The sequence below is a fragment of the Panthera uncia genome, chromosome X (assembly GCF_023721935.1).
Source record: "Panthera uncia isolate 11264 chromosome X, Puncia_PCG_1.0, whole genome shotgun sequence".
Classification (NCBI taxonomy): Eukaryota; Metazoa; Chordata; class Mammalia; order Carnivora; family Felidae; genus Panthera; species Panthera uncia.
Genome location: NC_064817.1, coordinates 37,584,366 through 37,604,721, shown reverse-complemented (window position 1 = coordinate 37,604,721; position 20,356 = coordinate 37,584,366). Strand labels below are relative to the sequence as shown.

The following is a 20,356-nucleotide window of genomic DNA, read 5'->3' as shown; positions in this document are numbered from 1 at the left end:
GTCCAACCAGAATTCCAAAAGGCTCTAACAAAAACTAAAGTTTATCATAAATCAACCACCAAAACTTTTTGGGTAGGAAAACCCAGACTTGAACTGACACAAGTCTTTACTTACCACTTAATATAACCAATCACACGATCACTGCAGAGATGTAAATATGTTGTTGCCACAGGGGATAGTGTGTAATATAATATAGTAAGGGCATTGTTATCTTTCTGAAATCCAAAAAAAATCCTCCCAACTCTACACAATTCTGGATTCAAGAATTTCAGATGAATAACTGAGACCCTGCAGAATGGGGAATCGTTTTATTTTTCTAAGATCTAATTGTAGAGGACAGGCTTGAAGAGATGTGCTTTGAAGAAATAAGTACAACTAAAACTCAGGAGATAATTATCTCAGTCATATTTCTTTTAAAAATCAATCACATACTTACATTCTTCAATTTACAATACATTGTGGGTATAAATCACACAAAATCAGACAAAATAATATAAAAATAAAAAGTTAAACCTAAACAGTGATTTTCACTGCCGTGAATGTCAATTCGGATCACCACCAGCCACTAAGTATGTTCACTGGGTAAATACTCACTGGATCACAAATAATACTGTTATATTGTTTATCGATACTTAGAAAATAGAAATTAAAGTAAGTGGCATTCATGTCTTTAATTGACAAAAGCTGGCACAAGTTCTTTATCCTGAGAGAACCAAAGATGTCTGTCTACTCCCACGCTTAACCTGGAGAGCTGAGAACCTAACCTACCCCTGACTGTCAATGTTAACACGACTTTGCTAGTCCTCCGTTTTCATTAATTAGCCTTACTTCACTTTTCCATGTGTCCTGCCCAGGCACATCGTTTCTCCATTATTACAGGAACCACCAACTCTTCGTGAAAAGCATCAACAACAGTTTGAGGCCCAAGATTCTCTGAATCCCTTAACTCAAACTCCTTGCCTAGCCATAACTGCCATATCCAGACCATTACATACGTGGAGATTCTTACCCAATCAAGCTCCCAAACTGAAGACCTGCCTTAAAACAAAGTTTCACTTCTCAATCAAGTCTGACCTCACTTTCCTCCCTGTGATAACAACAAAGCTTTGCAGAAGTGGTGCTCTTCTTTATCCTGATAAGCAACAAACTTGGGTTTGTGCTCTTCGTATTTGGGGAGTCAGTTGACCCTCGGGAGGATCTCAAATTGCTTGTTAAGAACTCTACAATAAGACACTACCAATGATAAATGATTCTGATGGCTTATTAGTATTCCATGTATTGGGCATTCGGTAATTATGTTCTCTTATTATCACAAATATCTACAGTAAGTTGTTAAATAATAAATTCTATATTAAGCTTTCCTTATTATAGGTAAGATTAGAGGGAGTTCCACTTCTGGCAATGGTAGACTAATCTGTTTTGTACTTAATTTCTCTCTTCTATCTGAATAATTATAGCTAGAAAAGCTAGACAAAATATTATTTTACATCTGTTTTCAAGCATCAGACAACTACCAGGCATCAGGAACTTGCAGTTATAATCAGCAACAGCCAAAATTCATTAAAAACCAAATGTCTTTAAACAACAAAATGAATAAGTTGTGGCATATTCATGTAATGAAATATTATACCACAATGAAAACAAACTACTGCAATATACAACTACAGGGGTGACTCTACCATACACGGTACTGAGTGAAAGAAGACAGACTTAAAAAATATGCTGCACGATTACATTTTTATTAAGTTCAAAAGCAAGCAAAGTGGTATCCATACATATCACACTACTGCTTCCAATGAAGGCTAAGTAAGATGATACTGGAGAAGACCCTCCTAGAGGTAATAAATATAAATAACTACAGTTTTATAAAAACTATAAACTCTAGTTTATAGAATGTACAATACATAAAATAAAGCAGCTAACAAAAGGCACTCAAAAGTAAACAGAAACAGGCAGATTCTGGTGGAAAGATGTGGCTGTCTGAATAGTGGCCCCCAAAACGTCAATATCCTAACTGAGAATATTTACCTTACAAGGCAAAAGATAGTTCACAGTTGTGATAAAATGAAGGATCGTCAGATGGGAAGATTATCCTGCATTATCCAGGTTAGACACAAGGGTCCTTAGTAAGAGGGGACAAGACAGTTAAAGGCCAAGGAAGGCAACGTGGGGTCAAAATGCAATAAGATACAGGGTTATGAGCCAGAAGAATGTGGGCAAACTTCAGAAGCTGGAAAAAAAGGCAAGCAAACAGACGCTACAATAGAGCCTTCAGAAGGAACCAGCCCTACGGATAACTTGACTTAACCCCCTAAGACTCATTTGGGACTCTGACTTTCAAACTGTAAGATAATTAAATTTGTGTTTTTAGCCACTATATTTGTGGTAATTTGTTAAAGCAGCCATAGGAAACCAATACAGAAGGCCATGCTCAGAGGATGGAAAGTTGTAAGGACTGAGCTCGATTTTCCTGGCTACTAACTTGGTGCCAGGCATAGCACACAGGAGTGGGTCACTAGTAGAGAAAGCAGTCTTTCTAATATAGACAAACAGAAGACTGGAACCAGGAGAAATCACAACCCACTAAATTAAAACAAATTCCAGAAGACAAAGAGCCACAGAAGAGAATTCTAAATTCTATCAACATGTCTGACTGACTCCTGCATGCAAGTTACAGACTTAACATAGCTAAAGACAAAAGATCTAAATTGATACTTAAGTTGTACTCCAAGGAAGTGAGTTTGCAGTTCAAGTCCAATACAGATAACTGCCTGATAAAAGACAAAAATCAAACACACACACACACTCACTAGAAGAAAATAATAGAACCAAGAGTTAGCATAATTTTCATAATGACCAGTCCCCCACACAAAATTACACACCATATAAAGATCCAGGAAAACAGAACACATTCTCAGGAAAGAAGAAAATCAACTGAAACCAAACCCAAAATGATAAAGATACTAGAAAATAGCAGACAAGAACTTTACAGTGGCTATTCTAATTATCATCAACAAATACGCTCATAATAAATAGACAGGAAATCTCAACGGAGAAAGAGAAATAATAAAGAACCCAATGAAGAATCTATAACTGTTAAATAGAATATCTGAAATAAAATTCAATGGACTGAGTTAATAATTAAATAACAACAAAGGAAAGAAAAAATAAACTTTGAAACAGAAAAACTATCCAATGTGAAGACCACAGAGAAAAAGAAAAATTAAGAGCCCCTCAGGGACATTTACATAAAGACAAATTATCTAACCTGCATGGAATTGGGTTCCCGGAAGAAAAGAGAATGAACAAAAAAATTATTTGAAGAAATAATGACAAAACTTTCCCCTATTTAATGCAAATTCAAAATGCTCCAACAGGATAAATATGAAGACAACCATGAAAAGGTAGATCATGATCAGGCCAAAGAGAAAAAGCATATCATGAAAGAAGCAAACAAATGGTGTACAGGGACAGTGGTTCAATTAAGAGCTAATTTCTCATCAGGAAATATGGAGGCAAGAAGTCAGAACTTCACTTTAAAAAAAAAAAAAAAGGCAAGCCAACCCATAATTCCATACCCAGCAAAAATGACCTTCAAAACTGAAGTCGAAAAAAAAAAAATATATATATATGTATTCATTACCATATATATATATATATATATATATATATATATGGTAATGAAGAGTATCAGAAATGGTAACCATATGGGTAAATACAAGCAATTACTACTGCACTGTAATATATGGACCTGTTCAAAGCAAAAGAACATCATCTTGTGGAGTTAATAAACTTAATACATATTGTAACAACTGTCACATAAAGGCCATGGCTGGGTAAGACGTGAACCTATATAACTGCACACTTTCTACATTTTATGTGAACTGATACAACATTAATGGACACTTGACTGGTAAAAATTAACGATATATACTATAATCCCTAGAACCACCAGTGAACAAATAATGGAAAGAACAGCTGGAACAGATAACAGGAAAAGTAAAGTGAAATTGTAAAAAAGATTGAAGTATAAAAAAGGGGTAAGGGAAGTAAGCAGGAAGGAACATAAGACCAAGAAACTGAGTGGACAAACATAAAAGGAAAAATCAAATTTAAAGATGCAAACCCAATCATATAAATGAGTGCATTACTGTGAATGGTTAAACAGTACAAGTAAAAAACCAACTTTCATATTGGGTAAAAAAGCAAGACACATTTATAAATTGTCTACAAAAGAAGAATTGTAAAAATAAAGACACCAATAGGTTGGAAGGAAAAGGATCTCACATAAATTACAAGCCTAAGGACAGGATGGCTGTTTAAAATCAGATGACACATGTCAAGACAAAAGGAATAACCAGAGGTAAAAAAAATATTTTATAATGATAAAAGGGTCAATTCATCAGACAAAAATAGCAATCATAAATGTGTGCATACTAGTAAGAAAACTTCAAAATGTATTTTTTAAGTGCAAAATTAAAAGACAATTCCAAAATCATAAGAGAACTCTCAGCATATGACAAGGACAAAAATCAAAGATAGAAATTTGAAAAACACTACCGACTGCTTTTACCTGTTGTTTTTAGCACGGTACAACCAAAAATGCAAATCATGTAGCTGTTTTCAAGTGTTGAACCAATAAAACAGTCTCAACATATTTCAAAAGAATGAAATCATACAAAGTATGTTGTATAAGTAAAACGGAGCTAGAAATCATTAACAACAAGATATCTAAAATAACCCAAATATTTTGAAATTATACAATTTATATCCGAATAACCCATGGGTCAGAAGAAAGCACAAGTAGAAGACATTTTCAAATAAAATGATAACAAAAATACAAAATATAAAAATTCGTGGGATACAATTAAAGCACTGCTAAGAGAACTATATAACTTTAAATACTTATATTAGGGGAAAAAAGATAGACAATCAATCATCTAAGCTTCCACCTGAAGAAATAATGAGAGGAGCGTCTGGGTAGGACTCAGTGGGTTAAACGTTCCACTCTTGATTAGGCTCAGGTAGTAATCTCACAGCCCTGTGTGGGGCTCCGTGCTGGGCATGGAGCCTGCTTAAGATTCTCCCTCCCTCTCCCTTTGGCCCGCCCCCGCTCAAGGGGGTATGCACAGAACTCTCTCCAAAAGAAAAAAGAAATAATAAAATTAAGCACAGAGTGAGCAGAACAAATACAAAAGACAATCAGGAATCAATGAAATAGAGAATCAATGAAATATGAAACAGGAAAACAATACTAAAAAAAGAAAAATCTATGGAACAAAGATTTTTTTTTACAAAGATCAATAAACCTGATAAGCCTCTGTGAGATCAGCCAGGCTGATCAAGAAAAAAATATATATCAGAACAAAAGAGGGCATACTTCATACCGATTCTACAGTTATTAAAAGGAAAGAGAGTTATAAGACAGTAAATCTAAAATTATCGTTGGGGAACGCCATTGAAAAGAACACTTGTACAGCATACAGACTAAACCCAGTTAAGGCCTCTTTAAAAACTTTTAAGATTTGGCAGGTGGGTGCAGGGACCTATTCATCTCACAGCAGCCCAAGACAAGCCTCATACATAAGTTCCTTTGCTTATTAAAAGTGCCACCTACCAACCTGGCGTGGGCCTGCCCCTTTCTTGGCTGGTCTCTCCCTGCCTTCTGAGTACAGGAACCAGTTTCAGAGTTGCTCTTCAAAAGGCACAATTAAGAAAACAAAAGGGCAAGACAAAGACTGTGAGAAAGTATTTCCAATACCGGGATCTGACAAAGGGCTTTCCTCCAGAATACATACATAGCCCATCCAACTCAAGACAAAAAAAGAAGTTAAAAATGAGCAAAAGGTGTAAGCAGGTAAATTAACAAAAGAAAAGGCCAAAAGCACACACAAGATGCTCAACATCACTATCATCAGGAAAATGCACATAAAACCAAGATGAAAAACCTACTAGAATGGCTAAAGTCAAGTTACTAGTTGGAATGTAAAATGGTACAGCCACTTTGGAAACCAGTCTGGCAGTTAAACGTACAACTGCAATGTGACCCAGGATTTCCAAATCCTACGTACATATCCCAAGAAAAATGAAAACCTATGGTCACATGAAGACCAATAATGTTCACAGCATTTCATTTATACGTACCTAAAGAAATATAAAGCTGGACACAACACAATATCTATCAACTGATAAGCGGAATAACTGTGGCATAATCATTCTATGAAATACTACTTAAAGCTTAAAAAGAAGACAATATTAACACAACAACATGGATGAGTCTCAAAATTAGCATGCTAAATGAAAGACATGAAAAGCAAAAAAATACTTGGATCCAGCTGTGGGCATTCTAGGAAAGGCAAAATTAGAGAGATAGAAAGCAAATAATTAACTGGGACCGGGGGTCAAGAATGGGCCTCAACTGTAAAGGGGCACAAGGGAACACTGAGCGACAGAAGTGTTCTATATCTTAATTGTAGTAATGGTTACACAACCTCATATATACTGCCAAAACACAGCAAGCTTGTACACTTAAAATAAATAATGTAAATTATAATTCAAAAAAACCAGAGAAAAAAATCATCAGATATTTGTGTGGACCTAAACAATTTAGTTTATTTAGAAAAACAACCAAGAAAGGACAGCCAAGGAAATCCTAAAAACAAGAACAATGGGGAAAGGGTACCAGAGTGCTACTATATATTAAAATATATTAGGGGCACCTGGGTGGCTCAGTCAGCTGGGTGTCCGACGTCGGCTCATGTCATGATCTCACATGGTCCGTGAGTTCGAGCCCCGCGTCGGGCTCTGTGCTGACAGCTCAGAGCCTGGAGCCTGTTTCGGATTCTGTGCCTCCCTCTCCCTTTCTCTGCCCCTCCCTGGCTCACACTGTCTCTCTGTCAAAAATAAATAAACATTAAAAAAGTAATAAAAAAAGAATATACATAAATAGCTAATATGTTCATAAAAAGATGCTAAACATCATCGGCCATTTGAAAAATGGAAATAAACAGTATAACAAGATGCTACTCCACACCCACGTGAATGGCTGGCTACACTCAAAAACTGAACAATTGTAAGCACTGACAAGATGTGGAGAAACTGTGTAAAACGTTATAGCCACTCTGGGAAAACAGTTTCTTAAAATGTTAAATACAGATTTGCCCTACAGCTCAGCAATTGCACTCCTGGCTATCTACCCTAGAGGACTGAAAATATCCATCCACACAAAACATGTACAACACAAATGTTCAAAGCAGCATTAGTCACAATAGCCAAAAAGTGACAACTAAAATGCTCATCAACTAATGAATGAATAAAATGCAGTATAGCCATACAATGGAATATTACTAATAACTAAAGAAATAAAGTATTAATAAATGCTACAAATGGATCAACCTTGAAAACGTATGCTTAGTGAAAGAAGCCAGTCACAAAAAAATATATAAGATATGATCCCATATATACCAAACATCCAGAAATAGAAATACAAATACATAGAGACAGAAAGTAGATTAGTGCTTGCCAGAGGTTGAGCCTGAGGTTTCATTATGGGGGAGATGAACATGTCCTAAAATAAGACTGTGGTTACGGTTGTACAACTCTAAAAATTTACTAAAAGTCACTGAATTGCATAGTTAAAACAGTTGAATTTTATGCTATGTAAAAACTGCACTTCAATGAGCTTTAAAAAATAAAGATAATGGGAATGCAAGCTGGTGCAGCCACTCTGGAAAACAGTATGGAGGTTCCTCAAAAAACTAAAAATAGAACTACCCTACGACCCAGCAGTTGCACTACCAGGCATTCATCCAAGGAATACAGGTGTGCTGTTTCGAAGGGACACGTGCACCCGCATGTTTATAACAGCACGATCAACAATAGCCAAAGTATGGAAAGAGCCCAAATGTCCAACAATGGATGAATGGATAAAGATGTGGTATGTATATATATATATACATACACACACATATATATGTACACACACACACGCACATATATACACAATGGAGTATTACTCGGCAATCAAAAAGAATGAAATCTTGCCATTTGCAACTACGTGGATGGAACTGGAGGGTATTATGCTAAGTGAAATTAGAAAAAGACACAAATCCCAGGACTTCACTCATATGAGGACTTTAAGAGACAAAACAGATGAACATAAGGAAAGAGAAACAAAAATAATATAAAAACAGGGCGGGGGAAAAAACGGAAGAGACTCATAAATATGGAGAACAAACTGAGGGTTACTGGAGGGGTTGTGGGAGGGGGGATGGGCTAAATGGGTAAGGGGCACTAAGGAATCTACTCCTGAAATCACTGTTGTACTATATACTAACTAATCTGGATGTCAATTTTAAAAAATAATAAAATTAAAAAAAAAAGAAATAGTAAAAAATAATAATAATAATGATAAAAAAACATAAGACTGGAGAAAGTATTCTCAATACATTTTTTAAATTACCAAAATATATTGTCAAAACTTCTACAAATCATAAAGAAAGATAAACTAGGTGATGGAAAAATAAAATATATCTTAAAAACCCAAAATGGCAATTTAAAGAAACCCCACTCGTCAATAAATTTATGCTTAAAAATAAACATGATGTGAAGATTAACCTGCCCCGGTAACTTTATGAAGTACTTAAACTAAGAAAATGGATGACTCACTATTATGCACAGTTCTTCATTTAGGTGAGACTTTTAAACAACAGTTAGGTTTGGGGCGCCTGGGTGGCTCAGTGGTTCAGTCAGCCCTGCATTGGGCTCTCTGCTGTCAGCACAGAACCCGCTTCAGATCCTCTGTCCCTCTCTCTCTCTCCCTCTCTCTCCCCCCCCCTCTCTCTCTCTCTCTCTCCCTGACCCTCCCCTGCTCGCTCGCTCTCTCTCTCAAAACTAAATAAACATTTAAAAAAAAAAAAAAAAAAGGCTCAACTGTCCTCTGAGCTCCAATCATAGACAAACTGTACTAAAAAGGATTACAATTTTCCCATTTTGCTTGGCCTTTTCAGTCTCATACACCCATCTTCAGCTGCCTTTTATTCCCAGGTACCAACTTAAGGCAAAAAAAACAAAGAATCATTTTGTTGCCGTTGGTTATACTTGCTTTTAAACTCCTGCACTTAAGATCATCTTTGGCCAATAAACTGTGTCAGAGCAATCTATCTCTCTTAATAAAATATAAAGTGGTTCACACAAAATAGTACAAAGAACATTCATATTTTTTCTTTCCAATCCCTTTTCCTTAGAAGTAGTATTTTTAAGTAATTAACAAAACAAAGAAAAAAAAGAACACAGTTTATTTTGAGCATAATCAGTAGTAATCGGCCCAAAAAATAAATAGGAAACAGACATGCAAATATTCACTAACCTTCCAGTAGTCAGATTGTAAACTGTAGTACCTCTGGTATGCAGATAATGCTGAAAAAGGGAAAATAAGTATGAGTCGCAATTATGTCCCATTTCAAAATCAACAATACATGTTTTTAGAAACATTATAACAAGCCTCCCACCATACCCACCACCTCCCAACAGACAGTGATATTTAAGAGCAAACAATTTAGAAATCTGGGGCCTCCCCCTCCTCATAGTCAGACATAGTAACAAATGTCAAATATATAGTAGTTCATGAATGTAAAACTGCACTCACATCTCAAACCTAAGCTTGAACAGAATCTAGGCTTCCTCTTGAATCAACATGACCTTCCTCACAGACCAAATCTGATAAAAAGATTAAGATTTTCTGAGTCTACTCCAGAATACGATAGGTTATTTGTTCCCACAAGGGACCTCACTTCTAAGAATGAGCAAGAGCTCAACCACCTCCAAGAGCAAAGGGAGTATTTCTTTTGCGATGCTTCCTTTCATATGATCAACAAAAAAATCCATCCCACAATTACCTTGCTCCAACTCAATTCTAAAACAGGGCATCACACAACCCTAAATCCCCAAGGCATAAAAGGCTTTGGGAGAAACTACAGTTCCTGTGGATCTAAAAACTCAGTGAGGGGGCACCTGGGTGGTTCAGTCAGTTAAGCATCCAACTTCGGCTCAGGTCACTCAGGTCACAATCTCACGGTTCATGGGTTCGAGCCCCGCGTCGGGCTCTGTGCTGACAGCTCAGAGCCTGGAGCCTGCTTCGGATTCTGTGTCCCCCTCGCTCCGCCCCACCCCTGCTTGTGCTCCGTCTCTGTCTTTCAAAAATGAATAAACATAAAAAAAATTGTTTAATCGATGAGCAGTAAGTCATGGAGGGTGTGATGTACAGCATGGTTGACTAAGGTTAATAATACTGTACCACAAATTTGAAAGTTGATGGGTAAATCTTAAAAGTTCTTATCACAAGAAAAAAAATTTTTTTAATGTTCATTTATTTTGAGAGAGAGCATGCAGAGGAGGTGAGGAGGGCAGAGGGGAGGGGGACGGGAAGAGGGGGAGGGAGAGAAGGGGAGGGGGAGAGGGAAGGAGGGAGGGAGAATCCCAAGCAGGCTCCACTCCATCAGCAAGCACAGCGCCCAACATGGGGACTTGAGCTCATGAACTGTGAGATCATGACCGGAGCCAAAACCAAGAGTTGGACGCTTAACCGACTGAGCCACCCAGGCACCCCAAGAAAAAAACATTTATGTACAGTAATGGATGTTAACTACTTATTGTGATTTTGCAATGTATATATTGAACCATTATGCTGTACAGCATCTGAAACTAATGGTATACATCAAGTATACCTCAATTAAAAAAAGACTTGGATTTTTCAAATAAGATTTAACAAGTGCAATAAAATTTTACAATGATAAAAATGGAGGGAAATGGAAATTAGCATTTTCTAGAATTACATGTATAATGCTTCCATACTGTTTATCAGTAAACAGCCAAAATATATATGAATACAATCCAGAGAACTTTCTAAGCAAGTTCAAATTAGAGAAGCATTACCCAAAAACATCATTACATATCTGAATAAGTAACTTAAATAATGTTCATCTTTTGGCATAAAGATGATGCCAACCAACCTATCCTTGGAAGCACATCCAGTTTTGGTGAAAAGCTGACTGCAAATCATCCTGCATTTTCTAGTTGTTCACACATGATTTGTGCTAGTTCATAAAGGTCATTGATTAATGGTCTTCTAAAAAGAAAAGTAAACCAACTTATTTATCAAACTAGCTGGAAGAGAATAGTCAAACAAGGTTCATGTCCAGAGATCATCACTGATTTATAAAAGACAGTCATGGTTAAGGTATTCTCCCTCTACTGCTGGATGCGAACAACGAAGCATATATATCACCAAATGCCACCACAAAGGGAACTATGTTTAGTATGAAGCCCATAGAAGAGAAACAAGTGGAAAGTAGCTGGATACTTCTAGACCTCAAACTAGGCCTAGTACACAACTCACCTATGAACTTCCAATTATGGGAGGTGATTAATGTGCTTATTATTTAAGCTAGAATCAGGTCTTTGCTTTTGAGTCTAAAAACATCCTAACCAACAGAAGTCCAAGTCTCTAGCAATTTTGTCCGGTCACCATGTCAAATCTGGACTGCCCTTTTAATGATGCTATAGAATCCCAACAACTTTGGGAGGTTGTATTTCCAATAACCTAATAATATATGTTACATGACTTCGTAAAATTCACATTTTAGAATTAGAGGAGCCCTTAAAGAGATAATATGGTATCTTCCAAAGTAACTGAAACTGAAGCCTACGTGACTATCAGTTGGGAGAAACATGGCATCTGTACTACAATATGATTAACCAAGAAATGAATATAAACCCTCAAATTCAAAGTCAACAAACTGCCAGCATAAATTTGTAAATCACCCATTTCCTTCCATGAGCATTTGTTACCTTTCCACTCATTTACACATTTCTCAACAATTATTACTTTACCCCATTAGACCTAGCATTCTATTCTAAGAAAAGATCTTAAACATATTTTATGATTCCTGATCCAAATGAATCATTCAAACTCTGAAGACTATAAAAGTGCCCATCACCAGAGTCTCTCTAGTGAAATCCTTTTATTCAAAGCAAAGCCATCATTTCGAATCTCTAAGTCAGTTACTCTATCCACGAAAAAGAATTCCTAGTCCACTACAACTAGATTTTTCTAAAGTCCTTAATAGAGAATAAGGGGAATCATTTGTTTGGACATCCTTATAACGCTTAAACCTTTTTCACAATGACTGTAGCATGTATCTTACTAGGCTCTTACTTCCCTAAATTATCTCATCTTCACTTTGTGATCCCTGAGTTTTCCACCAGTTCAAGAAGTCCTTCTTCATCCCACTAGGCAATCTTTTTAACATTACTTCAGGCAAAACTTTTGTTTGCTTTTGCCACCTAACAAAGAGTCATGTGCCCAAAACAAATTAATATCAACTCGCTATCAACCAACTGCCAAAGCTCACATCTTTTTAATCCTGGGAAGCGACTTTATTTATGAACAAACTTCAAATTACTTTTGCATAATTTTGAGTTTTATTTCATTTTTAAATAAGCACATGTAGTCTTTTTAGATTAAAAAAAAAGAAAAATATAATTTAAAAGATTATTTAAAAACTGGCAAAGTACTAACAAAGAAGCTAGGCCTGAAAAAAATAAAGACAAGAGAAAACAATGAGAAGCAAGTTAAATTTAACTATTATAACAACTTAAGTGTTCTTTAATCTTTCTCCCATGTTCATTATTTGGCCCTTGACCTCATGAAAACAGGAGAAGAGGAAGAAACAAGGAAATTTTCAAGGATAAAAGAATCACCTATACAGACGGGAAAAGGGTACTATACACAGCCATTTGTCCTTCATAGCCACGCTATATACATACCATTTTTCATACATGAAAATGATAAAATTAAATAATAATAATGGAAATAGCCCAAACTGGGAAAACGTTAAGGAAATAGGCAGCTTTTTCATTCTACTAGTGCTATAAGTATAAATTAGTAAAACTTTTTTGTAGCTTAATTTAGCACTCAAAAGTTTTAATAGTTAACCCTTGCACAACACAGTTGAAAATCCACATGGAACTTTCAACTCCCCAGAAACTTTACTAATAGCCTACTGTTGACTGAAAGCTTTAACATAAAGAGTCGATTAACATGTATTTTGCATGTTACATGTATTATATACTGTATTCTTAAAGTAAGCTAATGTTAAGAAAATGTTAATAAAATCCTAAGAGAAAATACATTTATAGTACTGCAGTGTATTTACTGAAAAAATTCCACATATAAATGTAGCTATGCAGTTCAAACACGTTTTTCAAGGGTGTGTGTGTGCGTGTGTGTGTGTGTGTGTGTGTGTGTGTGTGTGTACTGTTGCTCAGTAAAGCCTATGACATCAATGTACTCCTTCTAAAAATAAAAACAGATTTAGCTACAATGATAGACAATATACTGATGATGTTAATAGCAGAAAAGAAATAGTTTACACATCCAACAGAGAATTCTCCTACCTGTATGATAGACACTTATTCAGGAAACTGAAATGTTACAAAGTGTATTTTTGAGGTGGAGAAATTAACATGATACACAGGGTTAAAGAAAGTTACAGAGTTTAATTCAGTTTTCAAATATTGGAAATTTATTGTAATAGAAAAGTCTATAAAAGATAAGCATCAAAAATGTTTAAAAACAAGTGCCTCTAGATGATAAAAGACCAATGGGTCATTAAAGCATTCACGTAGTGTTTCATAAGTATTAAGTGGCTAACAGTGAGATACAGATGTGAACACATGGCTCCAGCTCTCAGGCTATTTAACTTTCATGGTTATGTATCTTATAATATTTTTCTTTAAACACCAAATATATTATTTGTGTAAATGTTAAAATAAGTGTACTTGTGTTAAAATTAGGAGATGGTCAACATCATCAAAGGAGGGCTCCCAGGAAGGCAATAGGATGTAGTATGAAAGAAGCAGCTTTAGGTAAACCTGTGTTCTAATCCTGACCTCACCACTTACTAAGAGACTGTGACATTAAGCCTTTTTTTTTTAATTTCCTTTTATTTTTTTCATCATAACAAGTGTATACTCTTTAATCCCCATCACTGGGGAGCCTGGGTGGTTCAGTCGGTTAAGTGTCCAACTTCAGCTGTCATGATCTCGCAGTTTGTGGGTTTGAGCCCTGCGTCAGGCTCCGTGCTGAGAGCTCAGAGCCTGGAGCCTGCTTCAGATTCTGTGTCACCCTTTCTCTTTGCCCCTACCCTGTGTGTTCGTTCTCTCTCACTCTCTCTCTCTCTCTCCCACAAAAAAATAAGCATTAAAAAAAAGACTTAGTTATTTAAAACAAAAAAATCCCCATCAGCTATTTCACCCATCCCCCTACCCACCGGCCCTGTGATAGCCACCAGTTTGTTCTCTATAGTTAAGAGTCTGTTTCTTGGTTAGTTTGCCTCTCTCTTTTTTGTTCCCTTTTGCTCGTTTGTTTCTTAAATTCCACATGTGAGTGAAATCATATGGTATTTGTCTCTCTCTGATTGAATTAATTCACTCAGCATTATATACTCCCCTAGCTCGACCCATGCTGTTGCAATGTCAAGATTTCATTCCTTTTTTTTTTATAGCTGAATAATAAAATTCCAGTGTGTGTGTGTGTGTGTGCGCGCGCGCGCGCATGTGCATGTGTATACACACACACCACATCTTCTTTATCCATTCATCTATTGATGGACACTTGGGCTGCTTCCATAGTTTGACTATTATAAATATAGTTTGACTATCATAAATAATGTTGCAATAAACCTGGGGGCATATGTATCTCTTTGAGTTAGTGGGGTTTTTTTATCCTTTGGGTAAATACCCCATAGTGTGATTGCTAGATCGTAGGGTAGTTCTATTCTTAAATTTTTTTTTTTTAATATATGAAATTTATTGTCAAACTGGTTTCCATACAACACCCAGTGCTCATCCCAAAAGGTACCCTCCTCAATACCCATCACCCACCCTCCCCTCCCTCCCACCCCCCATCAACCCTCAGTTTGTTCTCAGTTTTTAACAGTCTCTTATGCTTTGGCTTTCTCCCACTCTAACCTCTTTTTTTTTTTTTTTCTTCCTTCCCCTCCCCCATGGGTTTCTGTTAAGTTTCTCAGGATCCACCTAAGAGTGAAACCATATGGTATCTGTCTTTCTCTGTATGGCTTATTTCACTTAGCATTACACTCTCCAGTTCCATCCATGTTGCTACAAAAGGCCATATTTCATTCTTTCTCATTGCCACGTAGTATTCCATTGTGATTCTATTCTTAAATTTTTAAGGAACCTCTTACTGTTTTCTAGAATGGCTGCACCAGTTTGCATTCCAACCAACAACACACAAGAGTTCCTCTTTGTCCACATCCTTGCCAACACTTGTTATTTCTTGTCTTGTTGATTTTAGCCACTCTGACAGGTGTGAGGTGACTGCTCACTGTAGTTCTGATTTGCATTTCCCTGACAATGAGTGGATATCAAGCCATTTAATTCTAGTTAATTCTTTAGAGATCACAAGCAGCCTAAAGAGTTTTTCAATAAAAGAGTAAGGTGTAACTGAAGAATAAAAAGAGAAGTTCAAAGCTACAAAAGAATCTGTTTGCAATTAAATAAAGAGAGCCATATTTCCAGAGAAATGCAGTAGGGAGTAAAGAGGGTTAAGAAAGATTTACGACTTCGGCATGCTTGGAAATATTATGGTTTTGGGTTAAGACTGTCAAAACAAAACAAAGAGGGTGTGCCTGGTGACAAGTCCACATATGCAGCACAGGATAAAACGAAACAACAATGTAAGTTAAAGGTGACAGCCTTGCCAGAAAAAAAGGGAACCGCCTTCAGAGTTAGATGCGATAGAAATGCAAGGAAGGAAAAGATTTAAAATTCCGTCTATACTCCTAATATTAGGCTATGTACTAACTGCAGGCAGAACTCAGTATTTGTAGCCAGTGTATAACACTACAGGTTAGCTGCTAGTGGATGAGTCTGCGGGTCTGGAAGGAAACAAAGCTATGTCAGCTGTACTGACTGCCATCTTTAGGCCAGAACAGGCTGCAGTTGCCTAAAGAGTTCTTTGATTTGTTTTGTTTTGTTACCTGAGGCTTGAATGAAAAATTTTTATTTATACCCTGGAATAAATGAGTATCTCAGAGAGCTTATATTAACTATTTCATTTCATATAAATGACTGATGTACTTAGCTCACTAGCACCTTTCGCCTTCTCAAATCCTGATTGCCTAAGACACATCTTTTCCCTTTTTCTTAAGTTTATTTGAAGAGAGAGAGAGAGAGTGTGTGGAGCAGGGGAGGGGCAGGGAGAGAAAGAATTCCAAGCAGGCTCTGCACTGCCAGCACAGAGCCCAATGCAGGGCTTGAACTCATGAACTGTGAGATCCTGACCTGAGCCGAAATCAAGAGTTGGATGCTTAACGGACTGAGCCACCCAGGCGCCCCCATCTTTTCCTTTTTATGCAGCATTAATACATATTAAATACATGTTAACATTTGAAAAGCCCTCTGAACAGCATCCACCACAACAGATCTTTGTTCCCACATCCCCCTCTCTCCACACGTTTGAAAAGATTTAATATTACAGATTCAAGCAGACAGAAAGTTGGAAAAGCAAAGAAACAATCCTTTTACCACTACATCAGCACCTTCAGAGGCCTTCAAGTCAAATTAATGCACATACTGAGATCTCAGACTTACTGCTTCCTTGTCATTATTAAATTAATATACTCCTCAAGGTCTTTAGTATCTCACATCTGGCTTACTACAAGAGACACCAACTATATGTCTTCTTTGTGTTCCCTTCATTGTGTTCTGCTACAGCTCTCTGGTTCTTGAAGCTACTATAACTTGTGCTTATTGCCTAGACACAGGCTTGTGACAGCCTGGGTTATGGTGACTATTTTGCTCCCTTCAGTATTTCTACAGTGCATTTTGTAATTCTAGGCCATGAGCAGACTGAGCAAAATCGGGGATTCCCAAATTTGCAATGAAAGGCGTGGAGGCACTGGTGATCTTTATATTTTTTTTTTATTTTATATTTATATATTTAAATATATATTATAATATATATATTTATATCACAGTTCAAAAACCACTCAATACACTAAAGTCGCGTGGAAAAATCGAGTGCAATGACTGTGAGTACAATGACAATGTGTGAGCAATCACCCCAACCGCAATGGGTTTTCAGAGAGATACGTAATATTCATTTTCTATGGATACTACACGGCCGTTTAGGTCAGTGCTTTGGGTTTTTATTTCATTTTATTTTACTATCTCAACACAAATTTTTACTGTATAGCAAACATATATACTATGCAAACTAATTCCCAATGATTCTCTAAGTGAAAGGAGTTTAAACAAAGCAGGTTCTTAAAAGAACCACAACCTTTAGTTCTAACAGCTACAACAATGAAGAGAAGCATGCAAGGATTAAAAAAACAAAAACAGTAATTTTTGAAGAAGCCAAACTCAACATCTATGACTGGAAAACATGCACTCTATGTTCTTATACTTCATATATCTTAGGATGGAGTATTGTCATTCCACCCAAGAAAGACAGAGAGAAGACAAAGAGAGCTCATCTACTCTGATTAAGACCTCTTCACATTAGCAACTCTTGGCTGGAAACTTGCCCTAGACATCTGTAACTGCTGAGCAACTAAAACCAAAATTTATTTTGACCACAAGTGACAGACAATGCAACAAAATGACAAACTACTTGAAGGAAGGAGGGAAGGGAGAGAAATCAATCCCTGGCAGGAATTTCAAAGAAAACCCCCAGCTCACCATGAACCATAAAGAAACTTAAAGTTTCAAGGTTTTCATGCTGATATCAGGAACGGGTAATTATTAGATCTCCTTCAACTGTTTTCCTTTAGGAATTCTTACTATCTCCCAAGTTTCTTACCTTATAATTTTGATGTGTGGTCTGAGGTAATTTGCTACTTAATTTTATAAATAACTTACTTAACTTAGTGATTATCATTTCCTATAATCTGCCACACATATTTACAGATACTTACGATTTCTATTAAACTGCTCCTAAGGTCCATCACATATATTCGCAAGAATATCTATGCTTGTCCTACAGCCCAGGGCTCTCTAGGATTCTTTTCCAACCCAAGGAAGAGAAATCACCGCCCCATCTCCATGGCTTAACACAGCCTGTCTGACAGCTCCATCAGCTCTTTGGTTGGGCAAAGGTTAACGGGTTAGCTTTGGGGTGAGGAGTGGCAAGGAGGTATGGTAGATGCAGCAAAAACCCATTCAAATCCTGCTTCAAGGAAGGAATACTGGGAGTCCTGCCCGCAGACAGCCTCCAGCAGTGAGCTGCCTTAGGTGCAGAGCCACCTTGCCCGAGATCACACTCCCTCCCAGGCTGGCCAGTATCCAATATCAAAAGGATGGAGTATAAAGGCCTGTTCACCTTGCCCCGAAGTTGGGATAGCTCTGAAGGGCCATTCTAGCTCCAAGGCTCCCCACGGACCTGGCCAAGGCTGTGACAGCTCAATTTCTCACCTCTGTCCACTCCTCCCTCTTCTCCAATCCAATCCTTTGTCCCCTACCTTCCACAGGTGCTGATCCTAAAGGCCCTCCTTACTAAATATCCTGAATGCTGAACTCCCTCCAGAGGAATCCAACCTGCAATAGGCCGTGTGCACTGAGCCTTCGTTTTCCTACAATAAGGATAAATTCTTAGAAGCCAAATGACCCAATCAGATGATCAAAATTGTTTTTAAAAATTAAAACTCTTCAAACAAATTGCGAACCAGAAAGGCTTTAAAAAACTGTTTTAGAAAATCTTTTTTCCCTTCTGCTTCAAATTCATCTGACAAGACAGGAAATATCTTTTAATGAATAAATCCATAACAGTAATGATAATCAAAGTATACCATCTGCAGATCAGAAATTTTTAGGAATTCCTGTAAGACAGGAAGCAAGATGGGATCAGAATGACAAGTAAGGACAGAAAAAACACAGTCCAAAATGTACACAAAACAGATTCTACCATTCCGTACTGCAGAAGTAGAAGCAGTTTCTCACAAGGAACCCCAAGCTCAGAAAATTTCACACAAAGAAGAGGACTCAGGACTATAATTAAAGAACCGTCTTCAGAATAACAGGACCAGTAAGTCCCCCACATACATACACCTGAGGAGCTTATTCAACATGTTCGTTGCATGGTTCCTGTTTACTCCCTAAAAAGCCATGGTTTATAATCTCTTCTCCAAAATTAAGTGCCTATTTGGTTGGGGCCAGAGCTTCTCATCTCGTACTGGGTTCCAAAGAGAGGAGGAAGCAGCCCAAGGCAACAAATGTCTCCATAAACTGGTGGTGGTGGTGGTGGTGATGGAGTGTGGAGGGGCCTGCTAGAGACAGGCTCTACTTCTGGACTTACAGGAAGATGGTGAAGAGTGGACAGAAAGAATTCAACAATTAGTATATAGAAAGGAATTTTTTTTTAAATCTTGGAAACGTGGTCAATAAAGACTCAAGGAGGATTAAAAAAACATCAAGGAAACAGAAGCCATCAGCTTAAAATATTAAAATAGACTAAAATATTAAAATAGAAAAATATACCAATATACTGCGTCCACTGCCACCTTCTTCTCCTTCCTGTTACAAATCATTGACCTACTGCCTAGCTATCAATGGCCAGTTCATCTACATGACAGTAAATGGGTCTCAGAGTACCTCTTTTCCAGGACTTAAAATCCTCAAAGGTTATCATTCTCTTCTCCCATCTTATTAGATTACTCCTGCCAGCTAGTTTGCCAACAGTCTAGTTGCCACATGCCCCCACCTCACCTCCCAAAAAAGAAAAGAAAAAAAACCATCCAAAACAAATATTCCTAGACTCTTCATTACCTTCATAGCCAGACACTTTATAAATGGAAAATATAGCTAAGTTCATAGATTAATAAAGTTTTAAAAGCTACTATCTATCTATCTATCTGACAACAAAGCAGCAAGAACCTCTGTCCAATCCTCCATATACAAACCTAATTTTCAAGTCTAGGTCTGTTTATGTGCCTTCAAATTAGCATGCTCTCCAAGTACAAGATGTGGCATTAAAAATTTGTATTATACAGGATTTCTGTGTCTTTTGTAAAACAGTTTCCTTTAAATGAGTTACTAGCCTTAATTAAAATTAAAACATAGAGTGTTAAATAATGATTAATACCTAGGATCCTGAAGACATTTTCTAAGTACTAACCAGTTTCACAGAGCAATCCCCAAAACCTTCTATCTCTTGCTTTTCAGATTAGAAGACTGAAGCTCAGGGATATTTATATATATATTCCTTATATTATCCTTAACAGATTATATATATTATATATATTATATATAATATTATATAATTATTATATAATTA

The 20,356-nt window shown here is 36.8% G+C and overlaps 1 protein-coding gene across 10 annotated transcripts in view; it reads right to left on the bottom strand.

Annotated features, from left to right (window-relative positions):
• The window catches only part of KDM6A (lysine demethylase 6A), a 206,335-nt gene that overhangs the window by 114,119 nt on the left and 71,860 nt on the right, over nt 1-20,356 (bottom strand). For all 10 annotated transcript variants that reach the window (XM_049644576.1, XM_049644569.1, XM_049644570.1 and 7 more), the window contains one exon: nt 9,368-9,417. In XM_049644576.1, the coding sequence (XP_049500533.1) occupies nt 9,368-9,417 (50 nt within the window). The remainder of the gene's footprint in view (nt 1-9,367; nt 9,418-20,356) is intronic.